Genomic DNA, 21,165 nt, shown 5'->3' on the forward strand with positions numbered 1-21,165 from the left:
ATGGAAGTGCCTGTAGATGAAGTAGGAGTTGTAGTGGAGATCATTTTTGTAGTTGAAGTAGTTCCAGTTTCAGTGGTGCTACCAGAAGTTGAGGTAGTTCTTGTTTTGGAAGTACTAATTTTATTTGTAGTAGAATGTGTTGGGGTTGTTGTTCCTTCAGTGGAGCTAATTCTTGTTGTTGAAGTAGTGCCAGTTGAAGTAGTTATGGAAATGCCTCTAGATGAAGTAGGAGTTGTAGTGGAGATTATTTCTGTAGTTGAAGTAGTTTCATTGTCACTGATACTACCAGAAGTTGAGGTAGTTCCTGTTGTGGAAGTACTACTTTTATTTGTAGTAGAATGTGTTGGGGTTGTTGTTCCTTCAGTGGAGCTAATTCTTGTTGTTGAAGTAGTGCCAGTTGAAGTAATTAGGGAAATGCCTGTAGATGAAGTAGGAGTTGTAGTGGAGATTATTTCTGACGTTGAAGTAGTTTCAGTGTCACTGGTACTACCAGAAGTTGAGGTAGTTCCTGTTGTGGAAGTACGACTTTTATTTGTAGTAAAATGTTTTGGGGTTGTTGTTCCTTCAGTGGAGCTAATTCTTGTTGTTGAAGTAGTGCCAGTTGAAGTAGTTATGGAAATGCCTGTAGATGAAGTAGGAGTTGTAGTGGAGATTATTTCTGTAGTTGAAGTAGTTTCAGTGTCAGTGGTACTACCAGAAGTTGAGGTAGTTCCTGTTGTGGAAGTACTACTTTTATTTGTAGTAGAAGGTGTTGGGGTTGTTGTTCCTTCAGTGGAGATAATTCCTGTTGTTGAAGTAGTGCCAGTTGAAGTAGTTATGGAAGTGCCTGTAGATGAAGTAGGAGTTGTAGTGGAGATTATTTCTGTTGTTGAAGTAGTTCCAGTTTCAGTGGTGCTACCAGAAGTTGAGGTAGTTCTTGTTGTGGAAGTACTACTTTTATTTGTAGTAGAAGGTGTTGAGGTTGTTGTTCCTTCAGTGGAGCTAATTCCTGTAGTTGAAGTAGTGTCAGTTGAAGTAGTTATGGAAGTGCCCGTAGATGAAGTAGTAGTTGTAGTGGAGATTATTTCTGTAGTGTAAGTAGTTCCTGTTTCATTGGTGATACCAGAAGTCGAGGTAGTGCCTGTTGTGGAAGTACTACGTTTATTTGTGGTAGATGATGTAGGTGTAGTTGTTCCTTCAGTGGAGCTAATTCCTGTAGTTGAAGTAGTGTCAGTTGAAGTAGTTATGGAAGTGCCCGTAGATGAAGTAGGAGTTGTAGTGGAGATTATTTCTGTAGTGTAAGTAGTTCCTGTTTCATTGGTGCTACCAGAAGTCGAGGTAGTGCCTGTTGTGGAAGTACTACTTTTATTTGTGGTAGATGATGTAGGTGTAGTTGTTCCTTTAGTGGAGCTAATTCCTGTAGTTGAAGTAGTGTCAGTTGAAGTAGTTATGGAAGTGCCCGTAGATGAAGTAGGAGTTGTAGAGGAGATTATTTCTGTAGATGAAATAGTTCCAGTTTCACTAGTGCTACCAGAAGTTGAGGTAGTGCCTGTTGTGGAATTACTACTTTTATTGGTAGTAGACGGTGTTGGGGTAGTCGTTCCTTTAGTGGAGCTAATTCCTGTAGTTGAAGTAGTGTCAGTTGAAGTATTTATGGAAGTGCCCGTAGATGAAGTAGGAGTTGTAGTGGAGATTATTTCTGTAGTGTAAGTAGTTCCAGTTTCAGTAGTGCTACCAGAAGTTGAGGTAGTGCCTGTTGTGGAAGTACTACTTTTATTTTTGGTAGATGATGTAGGTGTAGTTGTTCTTTTAGTGGAGCTAATTCCTGTAGTTGAAGTAGTGCCAGTTGAAGTAGGTATGGAAGTGCCTTTAGATGAAGTAGGAGTTGTAGTGGAGATTATTTCTGTAGTGTAAGTAGTTCCAGTTTCATTGGTGCTACCAGAAGTTGAGGTAGTGCCTGTTGTGGAAGTACTACTTTTATTTGTGGTAGTTGATGTAGGTGTAGTTGTTCCTTTAGTGGAGCTAATTCCTGTAGTTGAAGTAGTGTCAGTTGAAGTAGTTATGGAAGTGCCCGTAAATGAAGTAGGAGTTGTAGTGGAGATTATTTCTGTAGTGTAAGTAGTTCCAGTTTCATTGGTGCTACCAGAAGTTGAGGTAGTGACTGTTTGGAAAGTACTACTTTTATTTGTGGTAGATGATGTAGGTGTAGTTGTTCCTTTAGTGGAGCTAATTCCTGTAGTTGAAGTAGTGCCAGTTGAAGTAGTTATGGAAGTGCCTCTAGATGAAGTAGGAGTTGTAGTTGAGATTATTTCTGTAGTGTAAGTAGTTCCAGTTTCATTAATGCTACCAGAAGTCGAGGTATTTCCTGTTGCGGAAGTACTACTTTTATTCGTGGTAGATGATGCAGGTGAAGTTGTTCCTTTAGTGGAGCTAATTCCTGTAGTTGAAGTAGTGTCAGTTGAAGTAGTTATGGAAGTGCCCGTAGAGTAAGTAGGAGTTGTAGTGGAGATTATTTCTGTAGTGTAAGTAGTTCCTGTTTCATTGGGGCTACCAGAAGTCGAGGTAGTGCCTGTTGTGGAAGTACTACTTTTATTTGTGGTAGATGATGTAGGTGTAGTTCTTCCTTTAGTGGAATTAATTCCTGTAGTTGAAGTAGTGTCAGTTGAAGTAGTTATGGAAGTGCCCGTAGATGAAGTAGGAGTTGTAGAGGAGATTATTTCTGTAGATGAAATAGTTCCAGTTTCACTAGTGCTACCAGAAGTTGAGGTAGTGCCTGTTGTGGAATTACTACTTTTATTGGTAGTAGACGGTGTTGGGGTTGTTGTTCCTTTAGTGGAGCTAATTCTTGTTGTTGAAGTTGTGCCAGAAGAAGTAGTTATGGAAGTGCCCGTAGATGAAGTAGTTGTAGTGGAGATTATTTCTGTAATGTAAGTAGTTCCAGTTTCAGTAGTGCTACCAGAAGTTGAGGTAGTGACTGTTTGGAAAGTACTACCTTTATTTGTGGTAGATGATGTAGGTGTAGTTGTTCCTTTAGTGGAGCTAATTCCTGTAGTTGAAGTAGTGTCAGTTGAAGTAGTTATGGAAGTGCCTGTAGATGAAGTAGGAGTTGTAGTGGAGATTATTTCTGTAGATGAAGTAGTTCCAGTTTCATTGGTGCTACCATAAGTCGAGGTAGTGCCTGTTGTGGAAGTACTACTTTTATTTTTGGTAGATGATATAGGTGTAGTTGTTCCTTTAGTGGAGCTAATTCCTGTAGTTGAAGTAGTGCCAGTTGAAGTAGTTATGGAAGTGCCTGTAGATGAAGTAGGAGTTGTAGTGGAGATTATTTCTCTAGTTGAAATAGTTCCAGTTTCACTAGTGCTACCAGAAGTTAAGGTAGTGCCTGTTGTGGAAGTACTACTTTTATTTGTGGTAGATGATGTAGGTGTAGTTGTTCCTTTACTGGAGTTAATTCCTGTAGTTGAAGTAGTGTCAGTTGAAGTAGTTATGGAAGTGCCCGTAGAGTAAGTAGGAGTTGTAGTGGAGATTATTTCTGTAATGTAAGTAGTTCCAGTTTCAGTAGTGCTACCAGAAGTTGAGGTAGTGCCTGTTGTGGAAGTACTACTTTTATTTGTGGTAGATGATGTAGGTGTAGTTGTTCCTTTAGTGGAGCTAATTCTTGTAGTTGAAGTAGTTATGGAAGTGCCTGTAGATGAAGTAGGAGTTGTAGTGGAGATTATTTCTGTAGTTGAAATAGTTCCAGTTTCACTAGTGCTACCAGAAGTTGAGGTAGTGCCTGTTTTGGATGTACTACTTTTATTTGTGGTAGATGATGTAGGTGTAGTTGTTCCTTTAGTGGAGCTAATTCCTGTATTTGAAATAGTGTCAGTTGAAGTAGTTATGGAGGTGGCCGTAGATGAAGTAGGAGTTGTAGTGGAGATTATTTCTGTAGTGTAAGTAGTTCCAGTTTCAGTAGTGCTACCAGAAGTTGAGGTAGTGCCTATTGTGGAAGTACTAATTGTATTTGTGGTAGATGATGTGGGTGTAGTTGTTCCTTTAGTGGAGCTAATTCCTGTAGTTGAAGTAGTGCCAGTTGAAGTAGTTATGGAAGTGCCTGTAGATGAAGTAGGAGTTGTAGTGGAGATTATTTCTGTAATGTAAGTAGTTCCAGTTTCAGTAGTGCTACCAGAAGTTGAGGTAGTGCCTGTAGTGGAAGTACTACTTTTATTTGTGGTAGATGATGTAATGGTATTATTTCAAGAAAACGGCAGTAAGTGAGCTAAAGAATATTATTCATATCATATTCCTATATATTGTTACCCACCTGGAAGACAGCACAGGCAACGTTTCCCTTTGCAGCCCTTATTGTCTGTGATTCCTGAACATTTTTTCTTACTGTTGACGCAAAACCCTCCAGCGTTTGTACAGCTTTTCAGGATCTTGCAGGCTTTGACGCAACACACGCAGCCTCCTCTGGTGCATCCGTCCTTGATAATCCTTTTCTTAGCCGGATCACATTTCTGACGGCACTTGCCGTTAAGTTTCGTACATTTGTCGTTTTCAGTTCCTTTACAAGGATTTTCTGCGGAAAAATATAGTATGTATTTGCATAAGTATATATATACAGTATATTTTATATATGAACAAGACATATAATGAAAATGGCAGATAATAGAGGGACATTAAGAATAGCAGAATGGGTTTCTAGAGATTTTAAAAGATGCAGGGGAAAGAAGAGAAGACAAACTAAGAAAGTTTGCGGGTATGGAGTAGCATAGAAAGACCATAAACACACTACTGGAAAGGCATGTCTGAGGCCTTGGTTTTACAGTGGACTAGTAAAGGTTGATGATGATGTATACATGCGCACACATATGTTACACTGCATCTGTGAAACATACATGTGTGTGATTATAGTTGATAGTTGATCTAAAGTATTGAGTGCTGCAAGTACATTGAAGTTTGTATCATCCTACAAAAATAGTAAATGGAACAGCTTGCTTACAGGCAGTGTAACGTTCCTTGTGGAAATTGACACCTACACACACACACACACAGATTGCCCGAACCTTATTTCCGGACGGGGACTCTTAGACAGTCAGTCATAGCCCCCCCCCAGAACAATGAAGGATTCACTTACTAGGCACACAACACCGACAGTCTTTTCCTCCTTTGCATCCTTTCTTCCAGAGGTTTCCTGGACATTTCCCGTCTGTGACGCAGTACCCTTTCTTCGCTGAGCACTTGCTGCTCGGGTTACATCTCTCTGTTGGATTATTATTATTATTGTTATTATTATTATTATTATTATTATTATTATTACTTGCTAAGCTACAACCCTAGTTGGAAAAGCAGGATGCTATAAGCCCAGGGGCCCCAACAAAGAAAATAGCCTTGTAAGGAAAGGAAATAAAGAAAAATAAAATATTTTAAGTATAGTAATAACATTTAAATAAATATTTCTTATAAAAACTATAAAAACTTTAACAAAACAAGAGGAAGAGAAACTAGATAGAAGTGTGCCCTAGTGTACCCTCAAGCAAGAGAACTCTAACCCAAGACAGTGGAAGACCATGGTACAGAGGCTATGACACTATGCACAACTAGAGAACAATGGTTTGATTTTGGAGTGTCCTTCTCTTAGAAGAGCTGCTTACCAGAGCTAAAGAGTCTCTTCTACCCTTACCGAGAGGAAAGTAGCCACTGAACTGATTCATTGCATTTATTCAGATAAGCTAGACTACTTTAGGTATCCATTGGAACCGACTCAGCCTGGCAATATACCGGACTGGGGTTCGAGTCATGCTCAAGCTCGATTGTTTCTTGTAATATCTGGAGCCTCACCATCCTTATGAGCTAAGGATGGGGTAGCCTATAGGTTCTACCTGTTGAGTCATCATCAGTCATTGCCTGGCTCTCCCTGGTCCTAGATTGAATGGAGCTGGAGCTTGGGTGCTAATCATATGTATATATGGCCAGTCTCTAGGGCATTGCACTGCTAGGCCAGGACGATACGCCTTGCATTTGCCGCTCGTGAGCAACCTTTTAAACCTTTTAAACTTCACTCAGACTAGATTATTATAATTTCACTCTTCATAGTAATGTCTTCACTCACTGGAGATGCCTTTTGTAGGGTGGCACTCAAAAATATATATTGGGTAGTGCCATAGACTCTGTACCATGGTCTTCCACTGTCTTGGATTAGAGTTCTCTTGCTTGAGGTTACACTCGGGCAAACTTTTCTGTCTTATTTCTTTTCCTCATGTTGTTTTAAGTTTTTATAGTTTATATATGAAAGATCTATTTTGATGTTATTACTGTTCTTAAAACATTTTGTATTAGTTTGTTACTTCTCATGTAGTTTATTTATTTCTTTATTTAACTTCCTCACTAGAAATATAAAGTCAAGCTTTGATTAACAATAGTTCATGTAGAGAGAGAGCTTTGGTAGAAAAAGGAATGCTTTGGTCCAGTCCTTCAGCAAAGGATCTCTGGAAAGTACTTACTTGGAACACAGCATCGGCAGCCTTTCTGTTTGCAACCCTTCTTCCATAGGTTTCCTGGACAATCTTCACCATCCTTGACGCAATACCCCTTCTTGGCCTCACACTTTGCGTTAGGTTGGCAACGCCCTATGACACGCGAAATGGTCTTTATTATCATATACGTTAGATTTAAGTTTCACAGCATACAAATGTTAATGGGTAAAGAAAATATCCACCTTTGCAGACTAAAGTGTAAATTATCTATTTTCATGACAAAACTACTCATCTATTGTACACCTTTTACCTTTTATATATAGACCAAATGTAACACCAATATATTTTCATTTAAATTTCATCATTCTCAAGTTTTTTTCAGTAAAACTTGAGAAAACAAATAGACAATAAGAATAGATTAGCATCAAAGACAGACAACTGGCCATTGGTGAAATTTTCAAAAATAACATGTGAGCTCATGGACGTTGCTCAACTAGGAAAATTGGAGTACTAATGAGAGTGAAAGGAATGGCATAAGTTGTTGTTACTTGTGGGAAAAGCACCTGGTGAAGGTAAAGAGTAATTTACCACAGGAAAATAAAGAAACATCTAGGAAATAGAATCATGCCATCAAAACAAGATAGAAATAATTTCAAACGGAAAAACTTTTAGCAGTTTATTTGAAGCAAAGAGAAAAGTACGCCTAGTGAGGAAAAAGATGTTACTCTATTAAATCCCTTCAATTTGAAGGAACGTCCAGGCCTACAAAGATTCTATTTCTGGCTATTTTTTTTTCCAGATCTATAGATACTTACAGGTAAGGAAGAGCAAGATTCGAAAGAGTCAGCACATGACTTTTTTACTTTGCAGTATAGAGTTAAGCATCGATTAACAATAGTTCATGCGGAGAGAAAGCTTTGGTAGAAGAAGGAATGCTTCGGTCCAGTCCTTCAGCAAAGAATCTCTGGAAAGTACTTACTTGGAACACAGCATTGACAGCCTTTCCGTTTGCAACCCCACTTCAGTAGGTTTCCAGGACAATCTTCACCCTTCGCGACACAATACCCCTTCTTAGCCTCGCACTTTGGGCTAGGTTCGCAACTCTCTATGACACATGAAATGTTGTTTATTATCAAATGATTTAGAATCATTAGCGAAGAAGTCCCTAAACATAATATTTCTATTCCATAGCAGACATGTGAAAGTATGTAAATAAAGAAAAAAAAATTATTTTGATGACCAATCTATGTTTTTATCTCTATGGTTTCTTATTCTGTTTTGTTCTCTTGTATATATTGACAAAGTCTAACACCAATATATTTTAATTTTCTGTCATTATACTTAGGTTTGTTTTCAGTAAAACTTGAGATATGATAAGCCATCAGACATCAGATTGATGCTAATAAACTGGCATCAAATATAGGCAACCGGGCAGTGGGGAATTTTCAAAAATTAGAAGTCACCTTGTGGATATCTAAGAAACAGAATCAGAACAAGCTAAAAATGGTTTGAATCAGAGGAACCTTTTCCAGTTTACTTAAAGCGAAGACAAAAGTGATCGGAGTAAGGAAAAAGATGTTACACCATTAAATTCCTTTATTTGAAGGAACTTCAAAGGAGAACATGACTTTCTTAGTCTTTGGAGTGAAGATTCAAGCTTTGGTTAACAATAGTTCATGAAGAGAGAGAGAGAGCTTTTTTAGAGAGAATGCTATGCTCCAGTCCTTCAGCAAAGTAACTCATGAAATTACTTACTTGGAACACAGCATCGGCAGCCTTTCTTATTGCAACCCCGCTTCCATAGGTTTCCCGGACAATCTTCACCATCGGTGACGCAATAGCCTTTCTTAGCCTCACACCTTGCGCTAGGTTTGCAACTCCCTATGAAACATGAAAGCGACTTTATTAGCAAATAAGTTAGAATTATTATTGCTGAAGCTCCTAAACATGATATTTATATTTTATAACGTACATATGAAAGTATGTGAATGGAGTAAAGAAAATTTTGCAGACATGGAGGAGAAGCTATGTCGATTAGTGACAGTGTTTGGACGAATTTATAAGTTGCCAGTTAATGTGGGTAAAAGTAAGGTTATGGGATGCACTAGAAGGGAGGTTGTTGCTAAATTGAGTGTCATGTTTAATGAAGAGTTACTTGAGGAAAAAGATCAATTTAAGGAACTAGGTTCTATGGTTGATGCTAATGATGAAGAAGTAGGAGATGTACGTCAGAGAGTGAATGAAGGATGTAAAGTGTTGGGGGGCAATGGATGGAGTAGTGAAGTGAAGAATAGAGGTTTAGGGATTAATATAAATGGAGTTCGGTATGATAAAATGATTTTACCAACTGTGATGTATGGATCAGAGTTGTAAGGGATGAAAGTGATGGAGAGATAGAAATTGAATGTGTTCGAGATGACGTGTCTAAGAAGCATGGCTGGTGTATCTCGAGTGGATAGGGTTAGGAACAAAGTGGTAAAGGGGAGAAAGGTTGTGAGAAAGGAATTAGCAACTAGAGTGTTTATAATTGTGTTGAGGTGGTTTTGTAATGTAGAGTGAATGGATAATGGTCGTCTGCTAGAAAAGGTGATGAATGCAAGAGTTGATGGGAGAAGTGCAAGAGGAAGGCCAAGGTTTGGGTGGATTGAGGGAAGAGAGCCCTAGTTAACAAGAGGATAGACGTGACAGAGGCAAAATAATGTGCTAGTAATAGAAAGGAATGTCAAGTATTTGCGACGCAGTTCCGATAGGCCTTTCTGTTATCTTGGGTCACCTTGGTGACCGCTGAGCTAGCAGCATTAGGGGAGCTAGCATAGGAAGTCTTGTTTGTGGTGGAAGATAGAAGAGGTAGGGCTGTGTCACCGTAGCAGTACCAGCCAAGATCCGCTGAGTCCCTCGTCAGGCAAAGAGGAACAATGAGAAAAGAATACCCTCTTGATGTCGGCTACCTCCAAAAATTGGAGAAGTGTCATGGTAGGTGGATAGATAGCAATCACAGCTAAAGATGAAGAACAGATACTAGTAGACAGAATAAGAATACTTTAGCACCAACGATAGACAACTGGGATTGGCGAATTTTTCAAGAATTACGTGTGAGGTCATGGACAACTAGGAAACAGAACGATGTCAGCATAAAAAGATAGAAATAATTTGAATCTCAAGAACCTATTGCAGTTTATTTGAAGCGAAGATCATTGATTAACAATAGTTCATTTAGAGGGAGAGCTTTGGTAAAAGAAGAAATGCTTTGCTCCTGTCCTTCAGTAAAATCTTTACGGAAATGACTTACTTGGAACACAACATTGACAGTTTTTCCCTTTGCAACCCCACTTCAATCGCTTTCCAGGACAATCTTCACCATCAGCGACGCAATACCCCTTCTTAGCCTCACACTTTTCGCTGGGTTCGCAACGCTCTGTGACACATGAAATGGACTTTATTTATCAAATATGTTAGAATGAGTGGTGAACCCCCTAAACATATTTATATTTCGCAGTATACATATGAAAGTATGTGAATGGAATAAAGAAAATATCTACCTTTGCAGATCAAATGTGTAAATTTTCTCATGATTTTCATGACCAAAACTCTCATCTTTTGTACTCTTAGAAATAGACCGGGTGTAACACCAATATAATTTCATTTAAAAGTAATTATTCTCAAGTTTGTTTTCAGTAAAGCATGAGACACAGTAAGAGACCTGTAATAATATTGTTTATGTAATACAGACATCAGAGCTAAGGATGGAGAACAGATACTAGTAGACAGAATAAGAATGAATTAGCACCAAAGATAGACAACGGGGCTTTGGTGAACTTTTCAAGAATTACATGTGAGCTCATGGGCGTTGCTCAACCAGACAAATTGGAGCACTAACGAGAGTTAAAGTAATGATAAAAGTGGTTATTGCTTGTGGAAAAGTACCTGATGAAAGTAAAGAGGAGCTTCCCACAAAAAAAAAAAAGACAACTATGGAACAGAATAATTTTGCCAGAGGCAGAGATAGTTGACATGGGATGAGTTGGAAAAGAGCAAGACCAGTTTGAAGAGATTTTTTAAGATTACTTGAAACAAGAATCAGTAGTTTTGCAGTAGGGAAATAAGCCACATTAATTTCTAATTCAAGAATGATATCCTATGAATTAACATACTGAAGAAAGCTAGAATTTTAGCAGAATGAGATTCCAAGTGAGTTACCTGCGCCCAATGATCAGATGAGCCAGATTCCAGCAGAAAGAGAGTATTGAATGAAGTTAGAATAAATGCACCATTTACAGAAATAACACCTCAGCACTGCATGTAGTACAAGGCACCTTACTATTTACTTACAACACATCATCGACAACCATTCCGCTTAGAACCCTCTTCCAAAGGATTTCACTAAGATAGCAATCATTTAAATTGGAATAACCTTTTGCAGTTTCACTGAACCAAAGACAAGAGTGCTCACTAAAGGAACAAATGTTATACTATAGAATTTTTTTTACTGTAAAGTAATTTCCAGGCCTACAGAGATCATATTTTTTACTATTCTTTCTACATCTAAAGATTACTGAAAGTAAGGAACAGTAAAATTCGAAGTAGGCAGTGCATGACTATTCTAACCTTAGCAGTGAAGAGTCAAGCTTTGCCTAACAATAGTTCATGTAGAAAGAAAGCTTTGAGAAATGAAGAATGCTTTGCTCCAGTCCTTCAGTAAAATCTCTTGGGAAATGACTTACTTGGAACACAGCATTGACAGTCTTTCCCTTTGCAACCCCACTTCAATAGCTTTCCAGGACAATCTTCACCATCAGCGACGCAATACCCCTTCTTAGCCTCACACTTTTCGCTGGGTTCGCAACGCTCTGTGACACATGAAATGGACTTTATTTATCAAATATGTTAGAATGAGTGGTGAACCCCCTCAACATATTTATATTTCACAGTATACATATGAAAGTATGTGAATGGAATAAAGAAAATATCTACCTTTGCAGATCAAAGTGTAAATTTTCTCATGATTTCCATGACCAAAACTCTCATCTTTTGTACTCTTAGAGATAGACCAGGTGTAACACCAATATATTTTCATTTAAATGTAACTATTCTCAAGTTTGTTTTCAGTAAAACTTGAGACACAATAAGACACCTGTAATGATATTATTTATGTAATATAGACATCAGAGCTAAGGATGGAGAAGAGATATTAGTAGACAGAATAAGAATGAATTAGCACCAAAGATAGACAACGGGGCATTGGTGAACTTTTCAAGAATTACGTGTGAGCTCATGGGCGTTGCTCAACCAGACAAATTGGAGCACTAACGAGAGTTAAAGTAATGATAAAAGTGGTTATTGCTTGTGGAAAAAGTACCTGCTGAAAGTAAAGAGGAGCTTCCCACAGAAATGAAAGACAACTAGGGAACAGAATAATTTTGCCAGATGCAGAGATAGTTGCCATGGGATGAGTTGAAAAAGAGCAAGACCAGATTGAAGAGATTTTTTAAGATTACTTGGAACAAGAATCAGTAGTTTTGCAGTAGGGAAATAAGCCACATTCATTTCTAATTCAAGAATGATATCCTATGAATTAACATGCCCGAAGAAAGCTCGAATTTAAGCAGAATGAGATTCCAAGTGAGTTACCTGCGCCCAATGATCAGATGAGCTAGATTCCAGCAGAAAGAGAGTATTGAATGAAGTTAGAATAACTACCATTTACAGAAATAACACCTCAGCACTGCATGTAGTACAAGGCACCTTACTATTTACTTACAACACATCATCGACAACCGTTCCGCTTAGAACCCTCTTCGAAAGGATTCCACTAAGATAGCAATCATTTAACTTGGAAGAACCTTTTGCAGTTTCTCTGAACCAAAGACAAGAGTGCTCACTAAAGGAACAAATGTTGTACTATAGAATTTTTTTTACTGTAAAGTAATTTCCAGGCCTACACAGATCATATTGTTTACTATTCTTTCCACATCTAAAGATTGCTGAAAGTAAGGAACAGTAAAATTTGAAGTAGGCAGCACATGACTATTCTAGCCTTTGCAGTAAAGAGTCAAGCTTTGCCTAACAATAGTTCATGTAGAAAGAAAGCTTTGAGAAATGAAGAATGCTTTGCTCCAGTCCTTCAGTAAAATCTCTAGGGAAATGACTTACTTGCAACACAGCATTGACAGCCTTTCCCTTTGCAACCCCACTTCAATAGCTTTCCAAGACAACCCTCACCATCAGCGACGCAATACCCCTTCTTAGCCTCACACTTTTCGCTGGGTTGGCAACGCCCTATGACACGCGAAATGGTCTTTATTATCAAGTACGTTAGATTTAAGTTTCACAGCATACAAATGTTAATGGGTTAAAGAAATTATCTACCTTTGCAGACTAAAGTGTAAATTGTCTATTTTCATGACAAAACTACTCATCTATTGTACACCTTTTATATATAGATCAAGTGTAACACCAATATATTTTCATTTAAATTTCCTCATTCTCAAGTTTGTTTTCAGTAAAACTTGAGAAAACAATAAGCCACTTGCAATAATATCATTTATGTAATATAGCCATCAGAGCTAAGAAGGGAGAACAGATACTAATAGACAATAAGAATAGATTAGCATCAAAGATAGACAACTGGCCATTGGGGAAATTTTCAAAAATTACGTGTGAGCTCATGGACATTGCTCAACTAGAAAAATTGGAGTACTAATGAGAGTGAAAGGAATGGCAAAAGTTGTTGTTACTTGTGGGAAAAGTACCTGGTGATGGTAAAGAGTAATTTACCTCAGGAAAATAAAGAAACATCTAGGAAATAGAAACATGCCATCAAAACGAGATAGGAATAATTTCAAACAGAAAAACTTTTAGCAGTTTATTTGAAGCAAAGAGAAAAGTACGCCTAGTGAGGAAAAAGATGTTACGCTATTAAATTCCTTCATTTTGAAGGAACTTCCAGGCCTACAAAGATTCTATTTCTGGCTATTTTTTTCCAGATCTATAGATACTTACAGTTAGGAAGAGCAAGATTCGAAACAGTCAGCACATGACTTTTTTACTTTGCAGTATAGAGTTAAGCATCGATTGACAATAGTTCATGCAGAGAGAAAACTTTGGTAGAAGAAGGAATGCTTTGGTCCAGTCCTTCAGCAAAGAATCTCTGGAAAGAACTTACTTGGAACACAGCATTGACAGCCTTTCCGTTTGCAACCCCACTTCAGTAGGTTTCCGGGACAATCTTCACCCTTCGCGACGCAATACCCCTTCTTAGCCTCGCACTTTGGGCTAGGTTCGCAACTCTCTATGACACATGAAATGTTGTATATTATCAAATAAGTTAGAATCATTAGCGAAGAAGTCCCCAAACATAATATTTCTATTTCAAAACAGACATATGAAAGTATGCAAATAGAAAAATAAAGTATCTACCTTTGTAGACCAAAGTGCAACTTTTTTTGTGATTTTGATGACCAATCTATGTTTTTATCTCTATGGTTTCTTATTCTGTTTTGTTCTATTGTATATATTGACAAAGTCTAACACTAATATATTTTCATTTTATGTCATTTTACTCAGGTTTGTTTTCAGTAAAACTTAAGATATGATAAGCCATCAGACATCAGAGTCAAGGATAGAGAACAGATGGTCATAAATAGAAAAATAATAAACTAGCATCAAATATGGGGAATTTTCAAAAATTAGAAGTCACCATGTGGACAACTAAGAAACAGAATCAGAACAAGCTAGAAATAGTTTGAATCAGAGGAACCTTTTCCAGTTTATTGAAAGCGAAGACAAAAGTGATCGTAGTAAGGAAAAAGATGTTACGCCATTAAATTCCTTTATTTGAAGGAACTTCGAAGGAGAACATGACTTTCTTAGTCTTTGGAGTGAAGATTCAAGCTTTGGTTAACAATAGTTCATGAAGAGAGAGAGAGAGCTTTGTTAGAGAGAATGCTATGCTCCAGTCCTTCAGCAAAATAACTCTGGAAATTACTTACTTGGAACACAGCATCGGCAGCCTTTCTTATTGCAACCCCGCTTCCATAGGTTTCCCGGACAATCTTCACCATCGGTGACGCAATAGCCTTTCTTAGCCTTACACTTTGCGCTAGGTTTGCAACTCCCTAAGACACACGAAAGCGGCTTTAGTATCAAATAAGTTAGAATTATTAGCAACGAAGTCCCTTAACATGATATTTATATTTCATACCATACATATGAAAGTATGTGAATGAAATAAAGAAACCCTGTCTCTTAGTAGGGCAATTGTGCATATTTTGTTATGATTTTGATGACCAATCTATTTTTTCATCACTCTGGTTTCTTCTCTTTTGTACTCCTTTTTTTTTTTTTTTTTTTTCTTTTTTTTTTATATAGCCCAAGTGTATCACAAAATATATTTTCATTTAAAATGTTGTTATTCTCAGTTTTGTTTTCAGTAAAACTTGAGACACAATAAGTCATTTGCAATAATATTTATTTAATATAGCAATCTAAGTAAGCGGTGAATCAGTTGTTATTTTGCAGATGGCACTAAATTGTATACAGATTTGGAGAAGAGGCTATGTAGATTAGTGACAGAGTTTTGAAGGGTGTGTGAGAGAGGAAAGTTGTGAGTTAATGTGGGTAAGAGTAACGTTGTGAGATACACAAGAAGGATAGGGGGGGGGGTGCTAGATTGGTAGATCAGTTTAAGTACTTGGGATCTGTTGTTGCTACAAATGGTGGAGTGGTAGCAGATGTACGCCAGAGAATGAATGAAGGATGTAAAGTGTTTAGGACAGTGAATGGAGTAGTAAAGAATAAAGGGTTAGGGATGAATGTAGAGAGAGTTCCAAATGAGAAAGTGATTGTACCATCTGTGATGTATGGAGCGGAGTCGTGGGAAATGAAAGTTACTGAGAGACAGAAACTTAATGTATTCAACATGAAGTGTCTGAAGAGTATTTCTGGTGCATCTCTATTGGATAGGGCTAGGAACGAAGGGGTGAGTGTGAGAACAGGTATGAGAAAGGAATTAGCAGGTAGAGGGGCTATAAATGTGCTGAGGTTGTTTGGCCTTGTAGAGAGTGTGGAAAATGGCTGTCTGCTGAAGAAGGTGATGAATGCAAGAGTTAATGGAAGAAGTACAAGAGGAAGGCCAAGTTTGGGTGGATGGATGGCATGAAGAAAGCCCTAGGTGACAGGAGGTTATACGTGACAGAGGCAGAAGAGCGTGCTAGGAATAGGAATGTATGGCGAGCAATTGTGACAGTTCTGATAGTCCCTGCAGCTACCTTGGGTCACCTTGGTGACTGCCGAGGTAACAACAGTAGGAGAGTCAGCATTTAAAGCTTCATTTATGGTGGAAGAAGTGGGAGGGTAAGCTGTGGTACACTAGCAGTACCAACCAAACTTGGCTGAGTCACTCTTCAGGCAAACAGTAGCAATGAGAAAAAAATCCTCTTTTGATTTATTTTTTTATGTCGGCTATCTCCGATACTCGTAGACAGAATAAGAATAAGAATAAATTAGCACCAAAAATAGACATCTCGTGTTTGCGAACTTTTCAAGAATTATTTATGAGCTTAAGGACAATAAGGAAACAGAATCTTTGTAGGCCTTGAAGTTCCTTCACTAAGTGTGCCGTTGTGTTTATTTCAAATATACTGTGAAAGTTTCTTAAAATTGAACTTACATCTATCTTGTTCTGATGGCATATCAGAACAAGATAGATGTAAGTTCAATCTTAGGAAACTTTCGCAGATTATTTGAAACTAACACAACGGCACACTTAGTGAAGGAACTTCCAGGCCTACAAAGGTTCTATTTATTTAGATCTAAAGATAACTGACAGTTAGGAAGAGTGAGATTCGAAGTAGTCAGAACATGACTTTTCTATCTTATGAAGTAAAGAGTCAAGCTTTGGTTAACAATAGTTCATGTAGAGAGAGAGCTTTGGTAGGAGAAGGAATACTTTGGTCCAGTCTGTCAGTAAAAAAAATCTCTGGCAATGACTTACTTGGAACACAACATTGACAGCCTTTCCGTTTGCAACCCCACTTCAGTAGGTTTCCAGGACAATCTTCACCCTCCGCGACGCAATACCCCTTCTTAGCCTCGCACTTTGGGCTAGGTTCGCAACTCTCTATGACACATGAAATTGTCTTTATTATCTGTGACTGAAATCATTTCCAATTACTTTACTGTATGACATTTTCTATATATTGCAGCCCACTTCTAGTATCTGATATATTAGATATGCCCTTTAGTTCAGTAAAAGACTAAATTGATTAAGTTACTTTACTTATATTTAATTTTAGACCATACATTATTTTTGTTTGTTCTTACCACTGCAAAGATCCCATCCTGATGTCTTACAGGCAGAACAAAATATTAACATAATAGACCAAATTATGAATCACCAAATACCCTTTGATTTAGGAGAAGCTGTAGTTCAAGATTAAGATATGAAATAATGCATAGAATCTCTCAGATCCAAAAAGAGACTATTTTAGATAAGATAAATCATAACAGCTGAATACAGAAAGGATCAGAGAAAGACACTTACACATCTAGTCTATAATTTCTCATTCTATACATTACTAACTGTAGTGATAAGACATTAAAAATGAGGCCTACCTCATAACATAACCCTTTGCCATGACATTGGAATAATTTTTTTACAGGACTATAACCCACAATTAGTCCACCATAATATTAATTTTTACTGATAAACTATCTTTTTCAAAGTACAAAATGAGAGAAAAGGGTGACAAACATCTCCCACTACCTGTAGCCTACAGTTATTTGCCTGTATCTTGTGCGTGTTCTTGTGCTTTCTAGACATTAAAACTCCGTACAGATGCTTTCTACCAGCACTTAATCGGCCCACCTTCGAATCTTGCTATCAACCTCTTTTATGCACATATACACCTTTTTCAACATCCTATGGTTCTATTTTCTCCACATGATCAACCTACGTCAAACAATGTTAACACTCCCTGATCTTCGGATATCATTTTTTAGTTCTTTATTTGTAATTCACAAGACATTCACCTCTATGGCTACCTTTTTTTCACTCATTCACATCCAACTCAAGCTATGAAATACATTCATGAAGATTTGGTTCAACAATTCTTTAAAACATTCTAATTTTGCTCTTAAAGGTGATTCTTTTCTCTTCTAATACTTTTAATGAGGTCATAGAAATACTTCTCTAGTTTCTCCTAATGATTGATATCCTTTAACCATTATATATTTAAGTCTGTCTTACGTATCTCAACTCTTTGTAGATAAATAAAAGACATTTGAAGCTTATACCAGTTAGTATGGACAGGAAGATAAACTAATTTGCCATAAGGATCATTCTAAGTCCCTTGCACATGAGGAGCAAGTGCAGGGCAGGCACTCTGATTTAGCCGTAATTCTCTCGCTTTGAAAGTGTCACCAGATCAAATAGTTAAAGGCAGGCAGTAAGCACAGGCAGGCGAACCTTTGACTTGGACCACAAGCCAGGCAAAGGGCAGAGGATAGAGTGCAGAGTTGTATTTGACAGCATGGTCCTTAGTCAGGTGCCCATCTAGTGCCTCAATAACGGGCACAGATTCTTCGATGGTTTGCCTGAGGTTACATCGTCTATGACGTTATCTACACTCGTGATCTCTGCCCATACCACAAAATTAGTAACAGTGTCTGCCCGCCGTGCATTTGCCCCTCATGCGGAAGGGGCTTTAGAGAAGAATCAAATGCTGCAGGTTGTTGTAAACAACCTGCAGTCTAACGTTTCTGTGGAATTTGACAGATAATGGATTCACTTACTGGGCACACAACACCGACAACCTTCCCCTCCTTGGCATCCTTTCTTCCAGAGGTTTCCTGGACATTTACCGTCTGTGACGCAATACCCGTTCTTTGCTGCACACTTGCTGCTCGGGTTGCAACTTGTAGAGCCTCCTTCTCCTGCAATGTACGTTAGAAGTTTTTAAAGTTGAGAAGGGAAATTTTTCAACAGGGAGGAATGAATAGGTTATATTTAAATTTCGATGATACGCATAAAGTTTCTCTCACCTAGTGACACAGGAGGAGCCAGCTTGCTTATTTGTTACCCATAACATATGTTTAAATTTATGCAAAAGGATTTTGTGGATAAAAATTGTTTAATTGATTGATATAGTAATTACGTTCATTAGGATATTATAGAGAAACCACATCAATGGCAAAAAAAGTGGAGGGTTGCCTTTGGGTTATAGACTAAAATTTTAACAACATTTTGCATGTGTCAAAACGAACACGAATGTTAAACTAAAAAATAAAAATAAATAGTGAAAAGTAACCCCATTTCTTCAAACCTGTCTGCCGTCCACTATAGTTCTGTGGCTGACTGACCTGACTTCAAGGATTGGTAAAAGATTTGTACGCGAGGTTCTAAGATAATCAAAGGATTGTAGAGGATATGTGGATACAGCGGGTGCTAGCAATGTGTTCTAATTTCTTGGGGGGTTATGTTAACCCCATGTTTTTTTTTAACCCTAGTTGCGACCCCACAGACAACCTCATAGCAGGTACAGTTGGACACAGGAAGTGCGTCCTATCACACCCTTACTTCACGACGAGCAACCAAACAGATAGTGACGGGCTGTACTTCCTCGGAGCAAGGTGTACCAGGAATTCCTCTGTCCAACTGTACCTATTTCACACAGATTAGAACAACCATGACATGGCGGGTTTGACAGAGTATTCCCATTGTAGGGTACTTCAGATAAATTCGTAATTAGATAGATAGATAGGTAGGTAGGTAGGTAAGTAGGTAGGTAGATAGATTATTATTATTATTAAAAAGGACGAGATTAACCAGCCCAATGTATATATATATATATATATATATATATATATATATATATATATATATATATATATATAGATATAGATAAATATATATATATATATATATATATATATATATATATATATATATATATATTTATCTATATATATGTATATATATATATATATATATATATATATATATATATATATATATATATCAACCACATGGTCTTTAATATCGAATTCATCCTTTGGGAATATATATCCACTGGAAATTCATTATAAATGCCTCTGGCTGGGCCTCTCAGCCGAAACCATGCCAGTAGGGACTCTACCATGCCTCTTTCCCGGCATAGTCTCGGCTAAGAAACATAGGTTCGAATCCTTGCCCAGCCAGAGGCATTTCTAATGAACTCCCAGTGGATATACATTACCAAAAGTAGAATTGGATGTTGAATGTCGTTGTGGTTGATATTTACATTGATTACAGTCACAAGTGTTAGTGAATCTTGCCTACCTTTATTTTCACAGCATATACAATCATCTGCATTGCAAGTTGCATTCAAGACCGGTCTTCTGCAGAATTTCTGCTTCCTGCAATCTCCTCCAGCATTTGTGCAATTGGACGACTCTGAGCATTTGGCTCTGGTAGATACACTTAGTTGATTCTTCTTCTTCTTCTTTCTTTTCTTGAGGTAATTTTCAACATTCCCTCTTGACACTTCTCCGTTCTTCCCTTTACTTCTTCCTCCTTTGGTATTTGGGTGTTTTTGATTCTTTACTCCACCTTTTCCTTCTTTATTCTTGTTTGTTCTTGCGTTCTGTTTACCCCCACGTTTATTGTCACTACTTTTTGCACTCTGTTTACCCCCTTGTTTATTGCCACTACTTTTTGCACTTTCATCCTTGTCTTTCTTTTTCATTTTTGTGTCCTCATGTTTTGGACTCTTTACTCCACCTTTTCCTTCTTTATTCTTGTTTACTCTTGCGTTCTGTTTATCCCCATGTTTATTGTCACTACTTTTTGCACTTTCATTCTTATCTTTCTTTTTCATTACGGTGTCCTGTGGACGTTTCGACAGATTCCCATTAACTTTATCTCTTTCATTATCTAGGAAGTTTTTATTCTTATTCTCCTCTCCTGACGTTTTTTCTTTTAGTTTATTACTTTCCTTTATTTTCTGCTTCATCATCTCTTTCTCGGCTTTCAACCTCTTTTTCCCCATTATGTTTTTAGTTTTCTGTTCACTATTTTCTACATCTTGATGTTTCTCATTATATTTAACAGCTTTGTTCGATGCAATTTCCTTATGTTTATTTCCTGATTCCTTTATTACATCTGGTTTTTCCCCTGCAATTAAAATTAATAATTAATATTGAATTATTGTTTATCCACAATTAAACACTAAAAGGTTGAATGTGGCAATAACTGGTGTATTGTTTTTTATTTGAGCCAACTTCTGTTAGAATAGACCTCTTAATTTGAAATTATGTAGACGTTTATATACACACATTATATATATATATATATATATATATATATATATATATATATATATATATATATACATATATATATATATATATATATATATATATATATATATATATATATATATATATATATATATATAACCCATAGGAAGATGAGATGCTTGGATGCAATAAACCACAAAATAAAATTCAAAATATCAAGTTACTCCTGACTGGTTTCGTCTCTTTGACGTCATCAAGTGGACTAATATATTGAGATGGAATTTTACAATATACATATATATATATATATATATATATATATATATATATATATATATATAAATGAGGAATCTAAGCTTACTTTTCTGAAGGCAACAGACTTTAAAATCAGGACACTGCGTATTCTGGATCGCTTTCCAGCATTTGGGACTTCCATTTGCCATGCAGATTCCAC

At 37.2% G+C, this 21,165-nt stretch overlaps 2 protein-coding genes across 2 annotated transcripts in view; both read right to left on the reverse strand.

Moving 5' to 3' along the window:
- Positions 1–40: 40 nt before the first annotated feature.
- Positions 41–8,264, reverse strand: LOC137632880 (mucin-22-like). Its single transcript, XM_068364975.1, has 6 exons — positions 8,193–8,264; positions 4,840–4,930; positions 2,159–4,072; positions 1,031–2,008; positions 323–508; positions 41–171 (listed from the first exon to the last, which is right to left on the reverse strand). The coding sequence occupies exons 1-6, from the start codon at positions 8,262–8,264 to the stop codon at positions 41–43; spliced, it is 3,372 nt and encodes a 1,123-aa protein (XP_068221076.1).
- A 3,247-nt stretch (positions 8,265–11,511) lies between these two features.
- Positions 11,512–21,165, reverse strand: part of LOC137632882 (cylicin-2-like) — a 21,701-nt gene continuing 12,047 nt past the window's right edge. The window contains exons 2-5 of the mRNA XM_068364976.1: positions 21,073–21,165; positions 19,670–20,586; positions 18,228–18,368; positions 11,512–11,568 (exon numbers count right to left, since the gene is read on the reverse strand). The exon at positions 21,073–21,165 is cut by the window's right edge and continues 61 nt beyond it. Coding sequence (XP_068221077.1) covers positions 11,512–11,568; positions 18,228–18,368; positions 19,670–20,586; positions 21,073–21,165 — 1,208 coding nt within the window. The remainder of the gene's footprint in view (positions 11,569–18,227; positions 18,369–19,669; positions 20,587–21,072) is intronic.

Source organism: Palaemon carinicauda, chromosome 42, assembly GCF_036898095.1.
Source record: "Palaemon carinicauda isolate YSFRI2023 chromosome 42, ASM3689809v2, whole genome shotgun sequence".
NCBI lineage: Eukaryota > Metazoa > Arthropoda > Malacostraca > Decapoda > Palaemonidae > Palaemon > Palaemon carinicauda.

Bases quoted from the DNA above. Each gene is read 5' to 3' on its own strand.
- LOC137632880 (XM_068364975.1), bottom strand. From the start codon at position 8,264: ATGGTGAAGATTGTCCGGGAAACCTATGGAAGCGGGGTTGCAATAAGA. The intron at 4,931-8,192 runs GTAAGTAATTTC...CTATTTTTGTAG, and splicing joins CTGCCGATGCTGTGTTCCAA to GATGATACAAACTTCAATGT. The intron at 2,009-2,158 runs GTAGTACTTTCC...CTTCAACTACAG, and splicing joins ATCATCTACCACAAATAAAA to GAATTAGCTCCACTAAAGGA.